The sequence below is a fragment of the Helicoverpa zea genome, chromosome 26, assembly GCF_022581195.2.
Source record: "Helicoverpa zea isolate HzStark_Cry1AcR chromosome 26, ilHelZeax1.1, whole genome shotgun sequence".
In the NCBI taxonomy this organism is placed as follows: Eukaryota; Metazoa; Arthropoda; class Insecta; order Lepidoptera; family Noctuidae; genus Helicoverpa; species Helicoverpa zea.
In genome coordinates, this window is record NC_061477.1 from 3,012,700 (window position 1) to 3,028,953 (window position 16,254).

The 16,254-nt window shown below is 37.1% G+C and overlaps 1 protein-coding gene across 2 annotated transcripts in view; it reads left to right on the forward strand.

Moving 5' to 3' along the window:
- Nucleotides 1-16,254, forward strand: part of LOC124642968 (pleckstrin homology-like domain family B member 2) — a 123,521-nt gene that overhangs the window by 36,526 nt on the left and 70,741 nt on the right. For both annotated transcript variants that reach the window (XM_047181792.1, XM_047181793.1), the window contains exon 2: nucleotides 10,400-10,584. In XM_047181792.1, the coding sequence (XP_047037748.1) occupies nucleotides 10,511-10,584 (74 nt within the window). In that variant the 5' untranslated portion in view covers nucleotides 10,400-10,510. The remainder of the gene's footprint in view (nucleotides 1-10,399; nucleotides 10,585-16,254) is intronic.

Sequence of the window (16,254 nt, forward strand, 5' to 3'; positions counted from 1 at the left end):
GCATAAATAAAGAGCAGAAAGGAGAGAGAAAGCTAAAAATAAAATAATTAATACGAAAAATTCGGGCTCTCCTTCCATTGTTTGAAAACATTCATTCTTTCATGTTGATTAAGTATAGGTAATTTATTCCTCAGAAAGTAAAATTAAATCAGCAGCTTGTAAATTATCCATATTTGGTTAAACCTCTTCTTAAAGCAGTTTTACAGGATTGGCAATATCCGCCTTCACTGTCAGTCATACGAGAAGTCCCCATCAATCAAAGTCGGAAGCTACTTCCATAATGAATTGAAGCCGTGAGCATTGCATTGTTTATCATATTCCATGGAACTTGGACTGTCATGAATGATTTGAGTTCAGCGACTTTCGTTGATATGACATGTGAATTGAAGGTGATTCGTAATTAATGGTGTGTTTATGGTAATCGTGGTGATGGTATTCTACAACTGTGATGATTTTGAATATTGCTTATTTATTGTGTTCGATTTGCTGCCATTTCCGTCATATCGGTGGTTTCTTGGGATCAATTAAGGTTAATAGATGTCAAGTGTACTCCTACTCCGATCATGATGATTATGACCCATCGTATAGTCATTATCATTTATCAGGACTCTTTTTCTCTTGTCTGTAAACTATCCAAAAGTTTTCCATGCACAGTGCGACGTAGTTTCCCAAAATGCGATTTTCAATACAGTTGGAAGGTGACTTTGGCGCGCCTTAGTATTGCCATGTAGTTAGTTAGCAATTTAAATATGTTGTTTTACGTGCAAACATAGTATTGTCCTCGTGTCGTGTGCTTGTCATGGTATTGCCTTTAACGGCATAGGCCAAGGTATAAGATGTAGCGAGTTTGAATGCTGATAGATGGGAATTTTTCCTCGGATAAGGTTTCAATGTAGGATGTAGATAGTCAAAAGTTGGTAAGGAAGCCAATGATTTTGTGTTTTTTAAAGACGGTAAAATTTTATCGATCCTCTTTCTATCTCAATTGCAAGAAGTAAAGCATTTGGACGTTTAGATGTTTTAGTCTAAACGCCTTTACCATTTCATCACTTGGTCAAAACTGGTACGAAAGATCACTAACTTCTATAAGTAGTCTATTTCATAAAATATCTGTATGACTAACTGTCTACCTATAGTTGCCATTGGTTTCATTTTTCCCGCTTTGCGCTCATCACTTAGAACCTAAACAACTACGTGATCTGCCTACAAATCCTTAGGTACTTTGACGCCTGTCTCACTCTGTACATTATGACCTAAAATGGATGTTTTCGCCAGTCCTTGCAATGCTACACGTTTTCATACTTGTTGATTCTAAGCATAAGCCGTATTGTTTTGTCTAGCTAGCCCATGTATTGCGTCAGTTAGGAATTCTAAAAATGATGACTGATGTAATTGTAGGCAGTATTCTGTGGTTTCTTTGTAGTGTTATGGTTTATTATATGTATGTCTCTTCCAGACCTCGGGACTATAGAGTCCCGGATTTTTGGGAGGCGAACGTGGGGCCGAAGCCAACACGCTGAAGCCCTTTTGAGACAACTTTAATGAAATGGTGACACAAAACCGACGATTATCCCTGTATACACTATAGAAATGTACCCAAGGACAATCCCCGGTTCTGTGCTAAACTATTGCTAACTATGGATGAAAACTACTTGGGCTATTGTGATGGGATGCTAATGGACTAGGAATGGGGAAACTACGGGAACTATGGCATCTGCCGATGACAATGTATTAAATACATGTTAAAATGGCAGGTGGAGACTCGCCAACTCACTTACTGGGCCCCCGGGAATCAGTGACTGAAAAGCAACAAGAGGGCAACAGGGACATGAGCGGCTGAGAAGGGTGAGGATACCTCGGCGGACTTTAAACGCAGATCACGCGCTCCCTGTGGGTCCAGCATACCACGAGGCACCTACCCTCCGAGCAGGACTAACCTTGCTCTAGCGACTCCACTCTGACCGGCCGATGAAGGCAAGCCAAGAGACGGGAGACCTATCCCCCGTCATGCTTCACTCCGGCAAGCCGGAGATGGGGGACAGTATACTCTCCCTGGAGCACTCGGATATATGGCCCCGCGGGGTCGCTACTCCCCGTCATCCGCCTCAGATGCCCTGCGGGGCTTATGGTTTATATTATTATATTAAATAGTGGTCTTGTTGTGTACCAAGTGAGGTCATTTCAAAATCATTTCTTGGAAACCTCTACAGAACCATAATATTTTCTTCTTACCCTTAGGATTTCATCAAAAGCGGTTCTGATCGATAATACAGTAACGTTTCATTCAACTTCTCTGAATAATCAATCAAACTCATAATTAACAAGTACTTACCTTATCGATTTCCCTTTCATAACATGAGATTACAAAGCCTCTTTGATTCGATACGTTATTAATGACCACAGAGTAGATAAACACAGACAGGTAGCTTGATAAACTTGCTGGATAGTAACTAGAGTAAAGACTAGCTTGACCTAACTCATAAGCGTATTGAAATGGCTTGCTCATCAAGTATTACCATCTGTCATCAAATCTTCATTGAGATCGAGAATGAATAAACATCTCAGAAGCTATCAAAAAGTATGTTACAGCAGAAATGATAGATGCGACGTATCTTCGCTTATAAATCATTCTATGGCTACTAGTAATATACCTACATCATTAATTAACACCTATCAAGTCATAATTGTTATTTCGTAAGCTCTTCTATGAATTGGTAAAAACAACGAAGTGTTGTGTTGATTAAATAGGTCAGAGTATGTGAATGTTGTGAAATTACTTAGCAACTGCGCAAGTGTGCTAGTGTGATGGTCGTTGTAATTTAAGTTTTCCTTCTGCTTCTTCTATTTTAAGAATTGTAATGAAATCTAGTGATTGTTGTACATCATCATCATCCCTATACCAACGGTGATCATAGACTTCTTCTTCTTCCTCCTACCCTGTTTCCAATTTTATTTGGGTTCGGCGCAATATGTCTTCCGCTTCCATAACGGTGATCATAGACATTACATAATATACGCTGTATACCTCAGACTGGACAGTCGTTTTTACTAGTAGTTCTTCTGTAAACCTACCAAAAACGCTATAGTCAAAACTTTAGCGTTAGAAATAGCGACAGGAGTAGCGGCAATGTTACGTATTACATTAGTGTTAATCTTTTTGCAATTAAAATATATTTTAGTATCAATTTTATATCTCATTTTATTTTTTATTATTTATTGACATGATAGTAACAGTTTTATAATACAGCCGTACCACTTAATTACGTTTTCATAATCTTCTTATACTTTTATGACTAGACAAGAATTGTCTTTTTGCTTGACAACTATTTTAATTAATACACCGATTTAAATTGATAACTGTAGTTGTTGAAGTAACGGTATACTCCGTACTGTGCAATTAATTTTTATGATCCCCTCTCAATAGTTTGTTTACTATCTAAGCTGTTAGAGGCAGTATTTATTAACATCCCGTATGGGCTGATAATTGTTCCACTTTGATAATAATCAGCGTTACCATGGTAATGGAGATAGTAGTTCTAATGAAGAGTTATGTATGGAGCTAAAATGAACCCCTTCCTTGACAAATTGCCCTTATGCACACCAATGGCTCGTGGGGTTAGAGTGTAATTGAAAGTTGTAACAAAAAAACCGCCGTTATTCTGTTTTATTTTTATTTTTGGCTAATTGTCTATAGGTTCTAGCCAGCAACTCTTTCAGAAAAAACTTAGCGTACCCATACTGATCACCTTGAAAACCAGACAAATAACCTTGTGTCTTTTTTTTCTGCAGGAATTCAAACGACAGGTTTATTTAGACATATTCAGGTTCGTATCCTATTTATTACATTAAAAATTCGACCAGCTTATGTCGTCCAAATCATGTAGGAAGGAATTCACGGAAACTGGTACTAATAACTTATTTAAATAATCTTATGTAACCGGCCTTGGCGTGCCTACTGACTGGATCACGACTATTATAAGTCAATCTTAAGAAAAAAATTAAGCTATAATAGCGCCTTTGGAATATATTTTTTGAGTCATTAAGGCTTTAAATTCCCCTTTTTAGGAGGATACAGAATTGTGATCGTTTGTATGATAATAAGTATGTCAGATAGGTGCTCATTTCCAACCTAGAGATTTTTACGATTTTTATCGTCGAGCAATAGAGTTATGCTGTCTCCAAAAAAACTTGGTTTCTTTCATTGAGAAACTAGTCTGAACAAATATTGAAAGATAATGTTTTCGAGGTTGTAGAGGTAATCTTTGGATCTCCTGAACCGATGTTTGAACACTATTTTACCACTAGAAAGACATAATTTGTTAGTGTCAGAAGCAGATACGAAAATAGTTCCCTCGCGACTTGGGAATTGGGATAAACTGCAGGAACCAGCATCCAATAAACCATGTTTATTATTCCTCACATAATAAAATCCTAGACGTAACCATACAACAGTTAGTTAACATCAACATGGTTATGAAGATAATAGTTAACTTTCCCTCGGTAACGGCAAACATGACTTTTTGACCCGTTCGCGGTACAGAAATATGGCGCTACTCTAATCGTTTGGTTAGCCAATCTTTGGACGTTGTGACTTTATGACTTTAATAGTTGGTTTAGAGTTAATCAATTTAATAGTTGTGGTTCTAGAAAGTTTTTGGTTGTGATGCGTGCTTTTTTTGACGAGAAATGTTCTATTTGTATGTTTGTTTAGCATGATTTCTGAGCTGACGTATCACGTATAATCTTTTACTGGGCAATTTCGGCAGCAATTTTCCTACAAATGATAAAGCTTACGTGCCTAGTAGTTTACGTTCTTGTAACATCTGCATTGGCTATTTTTAGACCATTTTCGTAGAATTAATTTAATTAGCTTCGAGGAATTTTTTTTTCAAAATAAAAGTACTGAGTACATGAGTCTGTCATCATCACCAACACTCGTACGTATCTAAATAAAAAATTATCCACACGCGAATTGAGAGGCTCCTTCAAAACCAAATCTACTATAAAAATCCACGCCAATAACGTAGCCATATCAATTAAACCCAACCGACTTGACCCCAAGCGAGGTCGCACTATCGCATGTGTAAACATCGAGCGCGGTGACGTAACGTGCGCACGCGCCGATGATGCGATTTTGTTTTATAGCTGTGCGCTTTTTTGGCCAGTTCTATTGTTTTGTTGGCAAAAAATTGATCGAGAATAATTTGAGGCTCTGTAGGATTCTTATTTAGGTGGTTTGATACTTTTTTGTACTTAAATGCGGAGTTAATTAAGGAAGCTGTTTTTAGTACTTATTTGTGAATAAGTAGGCAGACGGTAATAAGTCCTCAGGTACGGTGGAGTGATGAATTGCGCAAAACGGCTGGCAGAAGCTGGATGCGAGAAGCCGAAAATCGATCTCAGTGGCGTGCACTTGGAGAGGCCTATGTCCAGCAGTGGACTGCGATAGGCTGATGATGATGAAGGCAGACGGTTTACTTAGCCGCTACCAGGTGTTATAAATAAATATCAAGTCTAAATTATGCAGCTTTAAAAGATTAAATTGTGCTGTCTAAAAGTGGAATGTTTGTAGGACCTGTTTTGTAAATTATGCTAAAAGGGGTGTCTGGGGTTTTTGTTAAGTGTCTGGTTACCATGGAAACCGTAAAAATGTTGCACCTGCGTTCCCTGAACTCGTGATATTTATCATATCAATTTTTATTCAAGTAACGTAACCCTGAATAGATATGGCTTCAAAATAACGGCCTAACTGATTTTTGTGAGACTTTCAACTGAGTACTTATGACCAGTTTCATCGGTTACTGAATCACACACATCGGTGACTTCAGGAACTTATCTGATAGATATAAACTTCACAGGTCACAGGTAAATTTCACAGGTCTTGGATAGATCTGGTAGAAATTATAAGCTGCAGCCTCTATCTTGCAGATAGCGTCGAAATCAAATTACTAACAGACAGATGCCACTTTACCGATAATCAGTGAAACCTGGCCTTAAAGTCGTAAAATTAAAAGTCCTTATATTTATAACCCAAAGAAACGCTGTATTAAAAACTAATAAAATGCGACCCTCAAGTACAAACACCTAATAACTACGAGAAAAAGCTAATTAGCTCTTATAATATCTTCGCTTTCTATCGCTGGGCTAATATTGACTTGGACTTTGACTAAAGTCTTAAAATTAAAAGCCTATAAAATGTAACCCCGAGCAAAGCCGTATTAAAAACTAGTAACTACACTAATAAAATGCGACCCTCAAGTGATAACTACAGCTAATTAACTGGTACATATCTTCGCTTTCTATCGCTGCGCTAATATTAGCTACTAGATGCGCTCGCGCCGATCAAATATAGGAAGTCTCGCAGTGCCAGTTATGTGTGATGAAATATCGGGAGCAAGGCAAGGGCGGATCCAGCTTCGGCACCAGGGGGGGGTCACACAGTCGTGGTCAAGTCACAAAAAATATTATATTGTAGCGTATAGATCTGTTAATATTAAAAGTAGTAGTATAAATACAATAAGCGCGATCGTAGCGAGCGCGAAATTTTTACGAATGTGAAGAAAAGTGTTTTCATGTAGAAAATGGCCCGAGCAGAGTGAGCGCAATTTCTCGTATTTATACTACACACACGTGCTAAATTTTTTTCAGTTCGAGGACTAAAAGTAGATGAAAACGCTTTCTTGCTGTATAACAAATAGACAGCACAAATACAAGAAAGTGCGATCATAGCAAGCGCGAGAATTTTTTCAGGTTGAAGACTAAACGTTTGAAAAGTATTGTGTACGTAGAAAAGGGCGCGTACGTTTTTTTTATCGCAGCAACAGTAAAACATTTTCTGTGAAAACTTCAATTGTCTTACTATTGGTAAGGGTTCATGAGATCAGGGCCGTCTCTGGCTCATGTAGCGCCTCGGTGCAATCATCACCCAAGCGCCACCTATGTATCTATTGAAAGATTTTGAGTAGTACATACAATATGTACTACTCAAAATCAAAAGGAATATAAATAAGAACGTGCGAACGAAAGTCACTTTTTTGGTAGGTAAAGGACTTATAAAAATGTTTCCGAATCATTGTAGGCTCAAACTGTTGGCCAGATTTAAGTTATGAAAGTCGAGACAGGACTATGTTATTGTAAAAATTAGCGCGAGCGAAGCGAGCGCGCAAATTTTTTAATTTTGGGACACAAAAAGTTCATAAGTTTTAAAAAGCGGTGTAAAGTAACAAGCAGTCGGAAGCACAAACTGTTTTGTTTTTGAGGACTCCATTAATATTTTGTTTGTTATATTTAACTTATGAAGTTATCAAGGCAAAGTATATATGATATTGCGCGAGCGAAGCGAGCGCGAAATTTTTTGAGCCTACGACACAAAACCACCTGATTAAATACATTGTAAAGCAACAAGTAGCCGCGAGCGCGAACTTTTTTAAATTATTTGTTTGAAGACTCACAAATCAGACTGGGAATTACGTACAAATAAAAAGGAACCGTGATTAGAGCGAGTGCCATTTGTGTTCGTTGATTCGGTGCGTCATTAAAAATAATAAATAATCAGAAATACAGTACAGACATAGTCATGTACTCGCGAGCGTAGCGAGCTAGAATTTTTTCACTTATTTGGAGGATGTTAAAAGTTAAAAATAATCAAAATGATCGATCCAACAAAGCGAAGGCGACTTTTTTGTCAGTATCATGATACAATGTGGAACTTCCTTATCGAACGGGTGTAATTTCTTCGAAATTTCCTGGTGGTGGGGCGTCCCGCGGCGCCCCTGAGACCGAGGCGCCCGGGTTATTCGCACACCCTGCACCATAGGTTAAGACGGCCCTGCATGAGATACAGCATGTAATGTAGACAACCCGGACAGCGGATTCTTAGTAACAGGGTCCCGTTTCCTCCTTTTGGGTACGGATAAAGAGTAAATAAAGAATAGAGAGCGAGCGTTGCGAGCACGAATTCTTCAGCAAAACTACTCTACCTGTAACTATGTAGGTATCTACCTATTCACTCGGAATAAAAATTATCTTATACTTATAACAAAAACTGAAAACATCGTGTTTAACCATTTCAATTATTGGTCCTCTTAGGTCCTGAACCTGGCCCAGGGGGGGGTCATGACCTTGTGACCTACCCCCTGGATCCGCCGTTGGAGCAAGGAAATGTTTTAAGATAAAGGGAATATGAGAGAAATGTATTTTGGATTGAGAAACTGGGTTTTGGTTTCCTGTTTCTATTATAGGTATTACAATAGTTTGAGTGCTTTATGTGAAGTTAGTATACCGAATCGATCTTCTTAACTGATGAAAATTGATTAGAATTAATTTAAGGTCTAGCATATATAACGATGGATTTCAATAACCTATCAATCTTTTGATTTGCTTACTAGCCATATATTAATTATGCCATATATATATATTAATTATGGGCATATACTATTAGGGCTTATGTAAAAATTCTATCTCTAATAGGCAAATCAGCCGAATTAAAAAAAAAGTCAGTTTTGTAGACTGTTAAAACTATCACGCCTAAATATAACACAGGTACACCATAAGGCAGTCAAAAGCAGACACAAAAAAAACAGGAAGCTCAATGATGAGTGATACACGTAATAGCAAATGAAATAGGTCAAAAGGGCACTGTAGTAGACCAGTAGTAACAGGTTGATAACCGACTCCTACGCACAACAATGACCTATTTCCTTCTCTATGACTGCTTTAAACTTGATTTTGGTGACAAGAGGACATCTATGAGTGTAGTTGCAATGAATTATGTAAGCTAAATGTACACTTTTCATTTATTTTCAAAAGTCTTCCATTTCCCGTATTTCGTCATGTCATGATTGACCTATTTATCATCCTACAAGGCTCTGCCAGAAGGCATGTAAGTCCGGAGAATTTTTGCCCACGATTCCTTAACATCCTTTCGTTTATGGTGAATAAACTCTGCATCATTTATGACTGCTCCTTTTTATTTGTAGAAGATAAGACATGGCTTTTGTGAAACCTTTTCACCAGAAATATTATTAAACTCCAATTTCCTAATCCAATTACATTAAAATTAAACCTAAGAAAGCCTAACACCGGTAGCATCATAAACCCTTAACACGCCACCAGATCTAGAGCAAGTCGTTTGCATCCAACGGCGTCTACTATCTGACACGTCGTAAATATTCAATTTAGGACATACAACGATAGCTGGGATGTCGTACAACTTGATGCTTTATTGTATCAGTTTGTGTACTGTACGCAAAAGTGTACAGACAACAAATCGTGTAGATAAACATTAAGAAAACTTCCTCTATTTATTTTTTTTTACGGGATGCGAAGGAAGGAAGTCTATTTAATACTTCAGTTAACAACATTTCCCTAACGTTGATCAATGTTTTCTCGGAAAATTTGATTTGTGATATGTCCCAAATTCGAATGAATCATGAGCTTTGAAAAGGCCTCTTGTTTACACGCGTTTTACTGCCGTAAAAATCTATGGTACAATCACCGTATGTAGGTAGATCCGAGATGGTCAGTATTGTTTGGATCACTATAAAAAACTTACGGTGAAAGAGAGCCCTTAAGGGACTCTATCACCAATTCAGCAAATAAAAATAGTTTTTCGCCTTTTGTCACTAGTTAGTGCAGTAGTCGCGAGACCTTTTGATTGTGCAGCAAACGGCTTTTTATTTCCTCTATACGATACCTGCATTATGCACTTAAATAAGACCTTTAAGTGCGTCCATAACCAATTCATCAAATAGACTTAATTCGTCACTTGTACATGCGCTTTTGACACTAGTACACTAGTGGCGAGACCTAATTGATAGTGCATCGACCTTACAACGCATACCAAATGCGTTCGCAAGCCTGACCTGTTAGGATTATGATGTCATCGTGTCTGATACGTGTAATATTCAGCTTCGAATAAGCTCTCTATGTCTATATTTTGGACTATAGTAAAAGTTTTAAAATTGCCAGATGGAAGGTGTTTCAAATTGAGTCCACAGTTTTGCAATATCAACCCTCATATGGGTCATCATTTTTTTTCACATTTATTAGTTAGGAATTATGTGATTTTTTATCCTAATCCTAATGGAACCTTAAAGCAAGACTTTCTCAAATCAGTATAGTGACACAAAAGTTAAAAATAAAGCGGGACTTCCTATACTGTGGTGACACAGTATCAAACACAAGTCACCCATGTTTATGCAGTCCCACTTTCCATAGCGAAAAAACTGTTATTACAAACACCTGCAACCAATTAACATAATTCATATCTATATCCTCTCTAACCAGTCCATTTTACAGTTACATAACTGTCTTATATTACGAACAAAACTTCCTGCCACCTTATAAGATACGTAAGTAAGCGCACGCGCCGAATTCTAATTCTAATATCCCTTTACAGATGATCCGATTGGTGATTCCAGCGATGCTATTGGCGGATACGTCACCGTGATGACGGGAGGATCGCTGTGATTGGCGGAGTGTCAGCCTGCCGCGCCGTGATTGGTGGAAAATGTCTGGGCTGCAAGCGAGGAATGAGGAGCCGATCAATGGAGTGGATGTTAGGGAGCAAGGTAGCGCTTTGAGGTCAGTTTTTACTTTCGTTTGTCTTTGTAATATTATAAGTAGTAACGGTTGTTGAATAAACCCAGGTGACTGGGTTATGGAAGTCAGTTAGGCAGTCGGTCCATGTAAAACACTAGTACTATGCTGTATCCGGTAAGAATGGAAGCAGCACTTCATTCAGTTCTATATTTCTTACTTCTTTTTCTTTTATCTGCCAAGTTTATGGACAGCTGAACTCAAATGGATTCAGTCAACTTTCGCATTTTCCGGTGTGTTACACCGTGTGTGTAAACATAAGGAAACTCATTTTCTTAATATAACAATTAATTATATATTTTAGTGGTATATTCCACTCCACATAGCATGCATATCCGCAACTAATAACAAACGCACGCGCACCCATCTTCCTGCAATAAAAACAAGCAATATTTAACCGCAAAAACTTGTAGGAAAAACATTTTATTTTCTATCGGCTAGATTAGATAATCCTATCGCTTCCACGAAGGTAATTTAGACTTTATTACATTTACATAAGTGTTCATTTGCTTGGTGTATTGTAAGGTAATCTAGCCTATGGGGGGTGGTCAGCAGAGCGAAAAATTGCTGGTTACTCGAATATATTATTGTGGCTTTGAACACATTTGTGTATCCGATAGTAGTAGATAAGTGATGCAACTGTACTTAAGTGCGGTTGTAGTGCGTTTTATTATCTTTTTTGTTTAAGTGATAAAATTAAACGCGATTTCAATGATTTTTGATACGTGAACGGAACGTGTTAGGCTCGGTATGAAAGGAAGTAGAAGACTTTAAAATAGAGACCTAGTAGGTGGGATATATTATATTCACGAGGATTACATATTATTAAATTCAATGAGTATTGAGAGCTTCTCGTTTTCCTATAAATATTTTTGAAAATAGGATTCCAATAATGTTACGCTAGAATTCGGGTAGATGACCGAAAAGCTATTAAACTATTTCAGTTTTTAATAGTCTCTTTGCACGCATTGTTTTCAACCTAGCTCTGTAATGGAAAATGTAAATTATGTTAGGTATCTAAAATTCCTCAATAACTCTGTGAAGATATACATGCATCAACTAAGTTCTGTTTAACAACAACAGTCAACCAAGGGGTATTGGGTTGCCCGGCACACTGGGTTGAGGGGGTCAGATAGGGCAATCGCTCTTTGTAAAGCACTGGAACTCAGCTACATCCGGTTAGACTGGAAGCCGACCCCAACATGGTTAGGAAAAGGCTCAGAGGATGATGAACTAAGTGCTGGTTTAAAATATTCAAATACTGCATGTGAAGCCGGGTTGGGCCATTAGTGTTATTTCTAATCAACAATAGATACAAAACAGTGCTTACTGGACTATGCCTAATTTTGAATAGCCAGTCATGATTCGCCGGCTTCGTAACCTTTCATTTATATTGTTGCCATACTATTGAATATCTATTATGTAACATATTGGCGAATTAAATAGGCCGTGAATATGCCCCAATTAATGGACAATGGAACCTGCTGATGGAATTAGAGATAAGCTAATGTTGTCCTTGTGGGATTAAATGCATGTCTGGCGCACCTTGAATGGTCTAATGTGGTAGGTATTAATGCTAGGCTGAATAATGTCATGACAAAACAGAGAGTCAAGATGGTTGGCGGTTATTGAGGACACCAAGGGCATACGTTCGTTGAGAATAAGATGATGATGTAGAACGCTATGATGCATTTTATGCTAGAAAAATCACAACCACACACATCTACTCTTTATTTTACTTTGACCTTACGCTTTCGCGCTGTTACTACATTCCTTTTCATCGCTTTTTCTCTATGAAACATTCATCAAGCTTTAGACTTTAGACCAACCCTTGAGGTTCTTGAGGTATGTATTTCTTATAGAGGACTAATAGTTTTACATTGGCTGATGTGGATGATAATGAACCGGACTGAACATGTCACAATTTACAAAATAATTTAAAGTTAAATTATATTTCGTGATACACATTTCAATAAGACAATGAATCTGAAAATTGGGGCAGTTCTCATGCATTCTAAAATTGCGAATTTGACGAAATATTATTCATGCAGTCTCCGTGTCATTCCTTAGAAAACTGATTCATTTTGCTGCTGTTCAAAGACCATTTCGTCGTAAAACCTTGGATATAAAGCAAAACACATTAAAATGTTTTACCGTAAGGTGTCACAAACGAAAATATTATCGTGATTCATAGTAATGTAAAGATAAATGGAGTGTTTCAGGGAAAAATCGTCGACATGAAATTGCTTTATATCGTTGTATTGAATTCCCAGAGGGCATGGTATAAAGTTTTCTGTCGATGTTGGCTTTTGGATATGACGTTTCAGGTCTTAGAACGGGTGTATTATATCACTTTTTTAGGGTTCCGTACCTCGAAAGAAAAAAAACGGAACCCTTATAGGATCACTTTGTTGTCCGTCTGTCTGTCTGTCTGTCTGTCTGTCTGTCTGTCTGTCTGTCAAGACCCTTTATCTTAAGAACGCGTGGACGTATCAAGCTGAAATTCACATGAAATACTCGGGTCTATTGTCCCTTTAGGCTGTGAAAATATCAAGCTTCTAAGCCAAGCCAATCAAAAGATACAACCGATTATGTCGATATTTTCAACAAATTCTCGACACTCGCAAAGGAATCAAAACCTACAGGGTACTTCCCGTAAACTCAGAATCTTGAAATTTGGCATGAAGCATTGTTATGTAATGCAAATATAGGAAAAATTGCGAAAATCTCATTTTTTTTGTTATATAATATAATAAAAATATTTTAATAAAATGAAACTTACTACCTTATTTCTCACGAACGAATAAAGGTACCAAATTGAAATTTATACCAAATACCTAGGTCTATTGTCCCTTTAAGCAATGAAAAAATCAAACTTCTAAGTTAACGCGATCAAAAGATACAGCAGTTTTACCAACACCTTAGACGAATTTCCGTCACACGCTAGGGAATCAAAACCTACAAGGTGCTTCCCGTGAACTCAGAATCTTAAAATTCGGCACGAAGCAACGTTATATAGTACAGATAAAGGAAAAATTGCGAAAATGATAAATTTGAAGTTAAATAAAATATTAAAATATTATTTTTGCTTACATGACATAAAATATTTTTTTAATAATTATAAACTTACTACCTACCCTTTTTCACATGAACGCGTAGCGATATTAAAGTTTTGAATAAAAAGTGAAATTCATATCAAACACTTCTTAAATATAATGGCCTCTAAACTGTGAACATTTTTAAATCATTCAAAGGTCATTGGGCACCTTAGTATGAAAACCATACCCACGGCGGATACGAACGAAATATAGCACAGTATAATGATAAAGGCTCTGATTTACTATGACATTAGTCGCATCAATGTGAACCATGGGAATCTAGAGAAAATCAGGTGTAAATATCAAATATTTTCCTCATTTCAATGGGGAATTTAAACGACCAAGTTTGACGGATTTGAGAAATCATTTCTTTGTAGTGAAAGAGTATACTCGCCGTTTATTTCCATTGTCATCAGGTCAGGATCTGATGATGGAAATCCTGAGAAATCGAGGGCAACTATCAGAAATTTTGTAGGCATGCATAGGATTAAAACTTGATTCTCAGATGTATGTCTGGTGATACTATCAAACAGTGAAGGTTTAGAGCTTATCTGATGATGGAGACGTGAGAAAGTCGAGAGAACTCGGTATGTTTTAGTTACGTCGTGTTTGGGCTTATATTATTCGTATTGACGAGAACTTTTCACAAAAGTTAAAAATAAAAACTTTTTACAAAAAAAAAAACAACTTCTAAAACAACAAGAAAACTGTTTATATGCATCGGTCTAGATCTCGGTGGTTAAATAAATATAGATGCATCCTCTAGACACCGACTTCTAGACCGATGCACCTAACATCTTTTTAATTTCTTTCTTGCTTTTGTTTTCTTGTTGCTTTTTTATATGTTTGAAGTTGGATTTGTTTGTAAAATGCTACAAAATAAAATAATGCCGACTTTATAAAACAAAGAAAGGGACAGAATTACACTTTTGTCAAGGCTCTAGAAACGTAAAGCCAGCAGCCCCGAATCCTACTCTCTAGAAGTCGTTGTTACAATTCGACAGCTACAAGTCGTCAGGCGGTTTCGAAAAAACCTGAAACTGGGGCTCTTTAGGTGATTAATCCCTCAAAAATAAAAGATCCCATTCCTGCAATGGCTGCTTTAACCCAAGTTAGTAGTGAATTCTCATCACCTAAAATAAAATAAGCTCCAACACAAGGTAACGTTATAAATTGTAAAGGAGTTCCCATAACTATATCTGATCTTAGCTGTCGATCCCACAATGGCAGTCAAACCTATCTTTGTGGAAAGTCTTCGCCAATACGAATAAAATAAGCCCAAACACGTGGTAGTTGCAACATACCGTTCGGGAGTTCCCTTGACTCTCTGTAGTCTCCATAATCAAATCAGCTCCAAACCTTCACTGTTTACCAGTACCCTCAAAAATACACTCACATGTCTGGTTATGACTCGATGCGTGCCTACAATATTCAAGAGTTGCCCTCGATTTCTCAGGGTTTCCAGATCCTCATCAGATCCTGGTCATCCGGATTGGCACCTTCCTTCTTTATGAAATGTCTTTAACAATAAAAACGAGCATTGCAACCTGTACAATCCTCTGAAACTGCTTGTCTTTTATATTTTTCAAACGATCCTGGACATTCGTCTCCATGGAATTTTAATAAAATATTTATATTCAAAGAAACGTCATACCATTCTCCACGATTTAAAACTACTTTGATTCATGTCCGCCACTTTTTACAAAGCGGGTCAGATATGCCCCATGACCTTTAAGACATAATTAGTTATTTTCAATCAGATTTCTGAATGATGACTATAAAATGTTGTATATAAATAACTTCAGTAAAATAACTTTTACAAGGTACTGGCCTACTATTTTAGTTATATTATAAAATAAAAAATATTAACTATTTTGACTCTCACGAAATTACCATAACTATGATTGTTCTAAACCAGTGGTTCTTAACCTTTTTGACATGAGGGACCACTTTGACTAAAGTTTGTCTTGCCGCGGACCACCTCATCGGTTTACCTAAATTAGTACTCATTTCTTTATTAATTATCAAAAAAAAACAGATTTTTTGGGTAAGTTCTACTCAAAGCTAAACGCATGTCGGCAGTTGTGTAGGTAAGCAAATGCAAATAAAGAAAAAGATGGCTATGTAGTTTCCAAATGCGCGAGCGAAGCGAGCGCGAAATTTTTATCGGACTTAAACCAAATATTACGTAAAATGTAGCCCAAACATACTTATCTTTTTGTTAGTTGACAAATGAAAAAATAAGGGAATATTGTTTCTTAATACGCGCGCGACGCGAGCGCGAAATTTTTATCGGACTTAAAACAAAAATTACATAAAATTTAGCCCAAACTTACTTAACGTTTTGTTTGCTGACAAATGCAAAAATAAGGGCCATAATATAGTTTCTGAATAGGCGAGCGAAGCGAGCGCGAAATTTTTATCGGACTTAAAACAAAAATTACATAAAATTTAGCACAAACTTACTTAACGTTTTGTTTGCTGACAAATGCAAAAATAAGGGCCATAATACAGTTTCTGAATACGCGAGCGAAGCGAGCGCGAAATTTTTATCGGA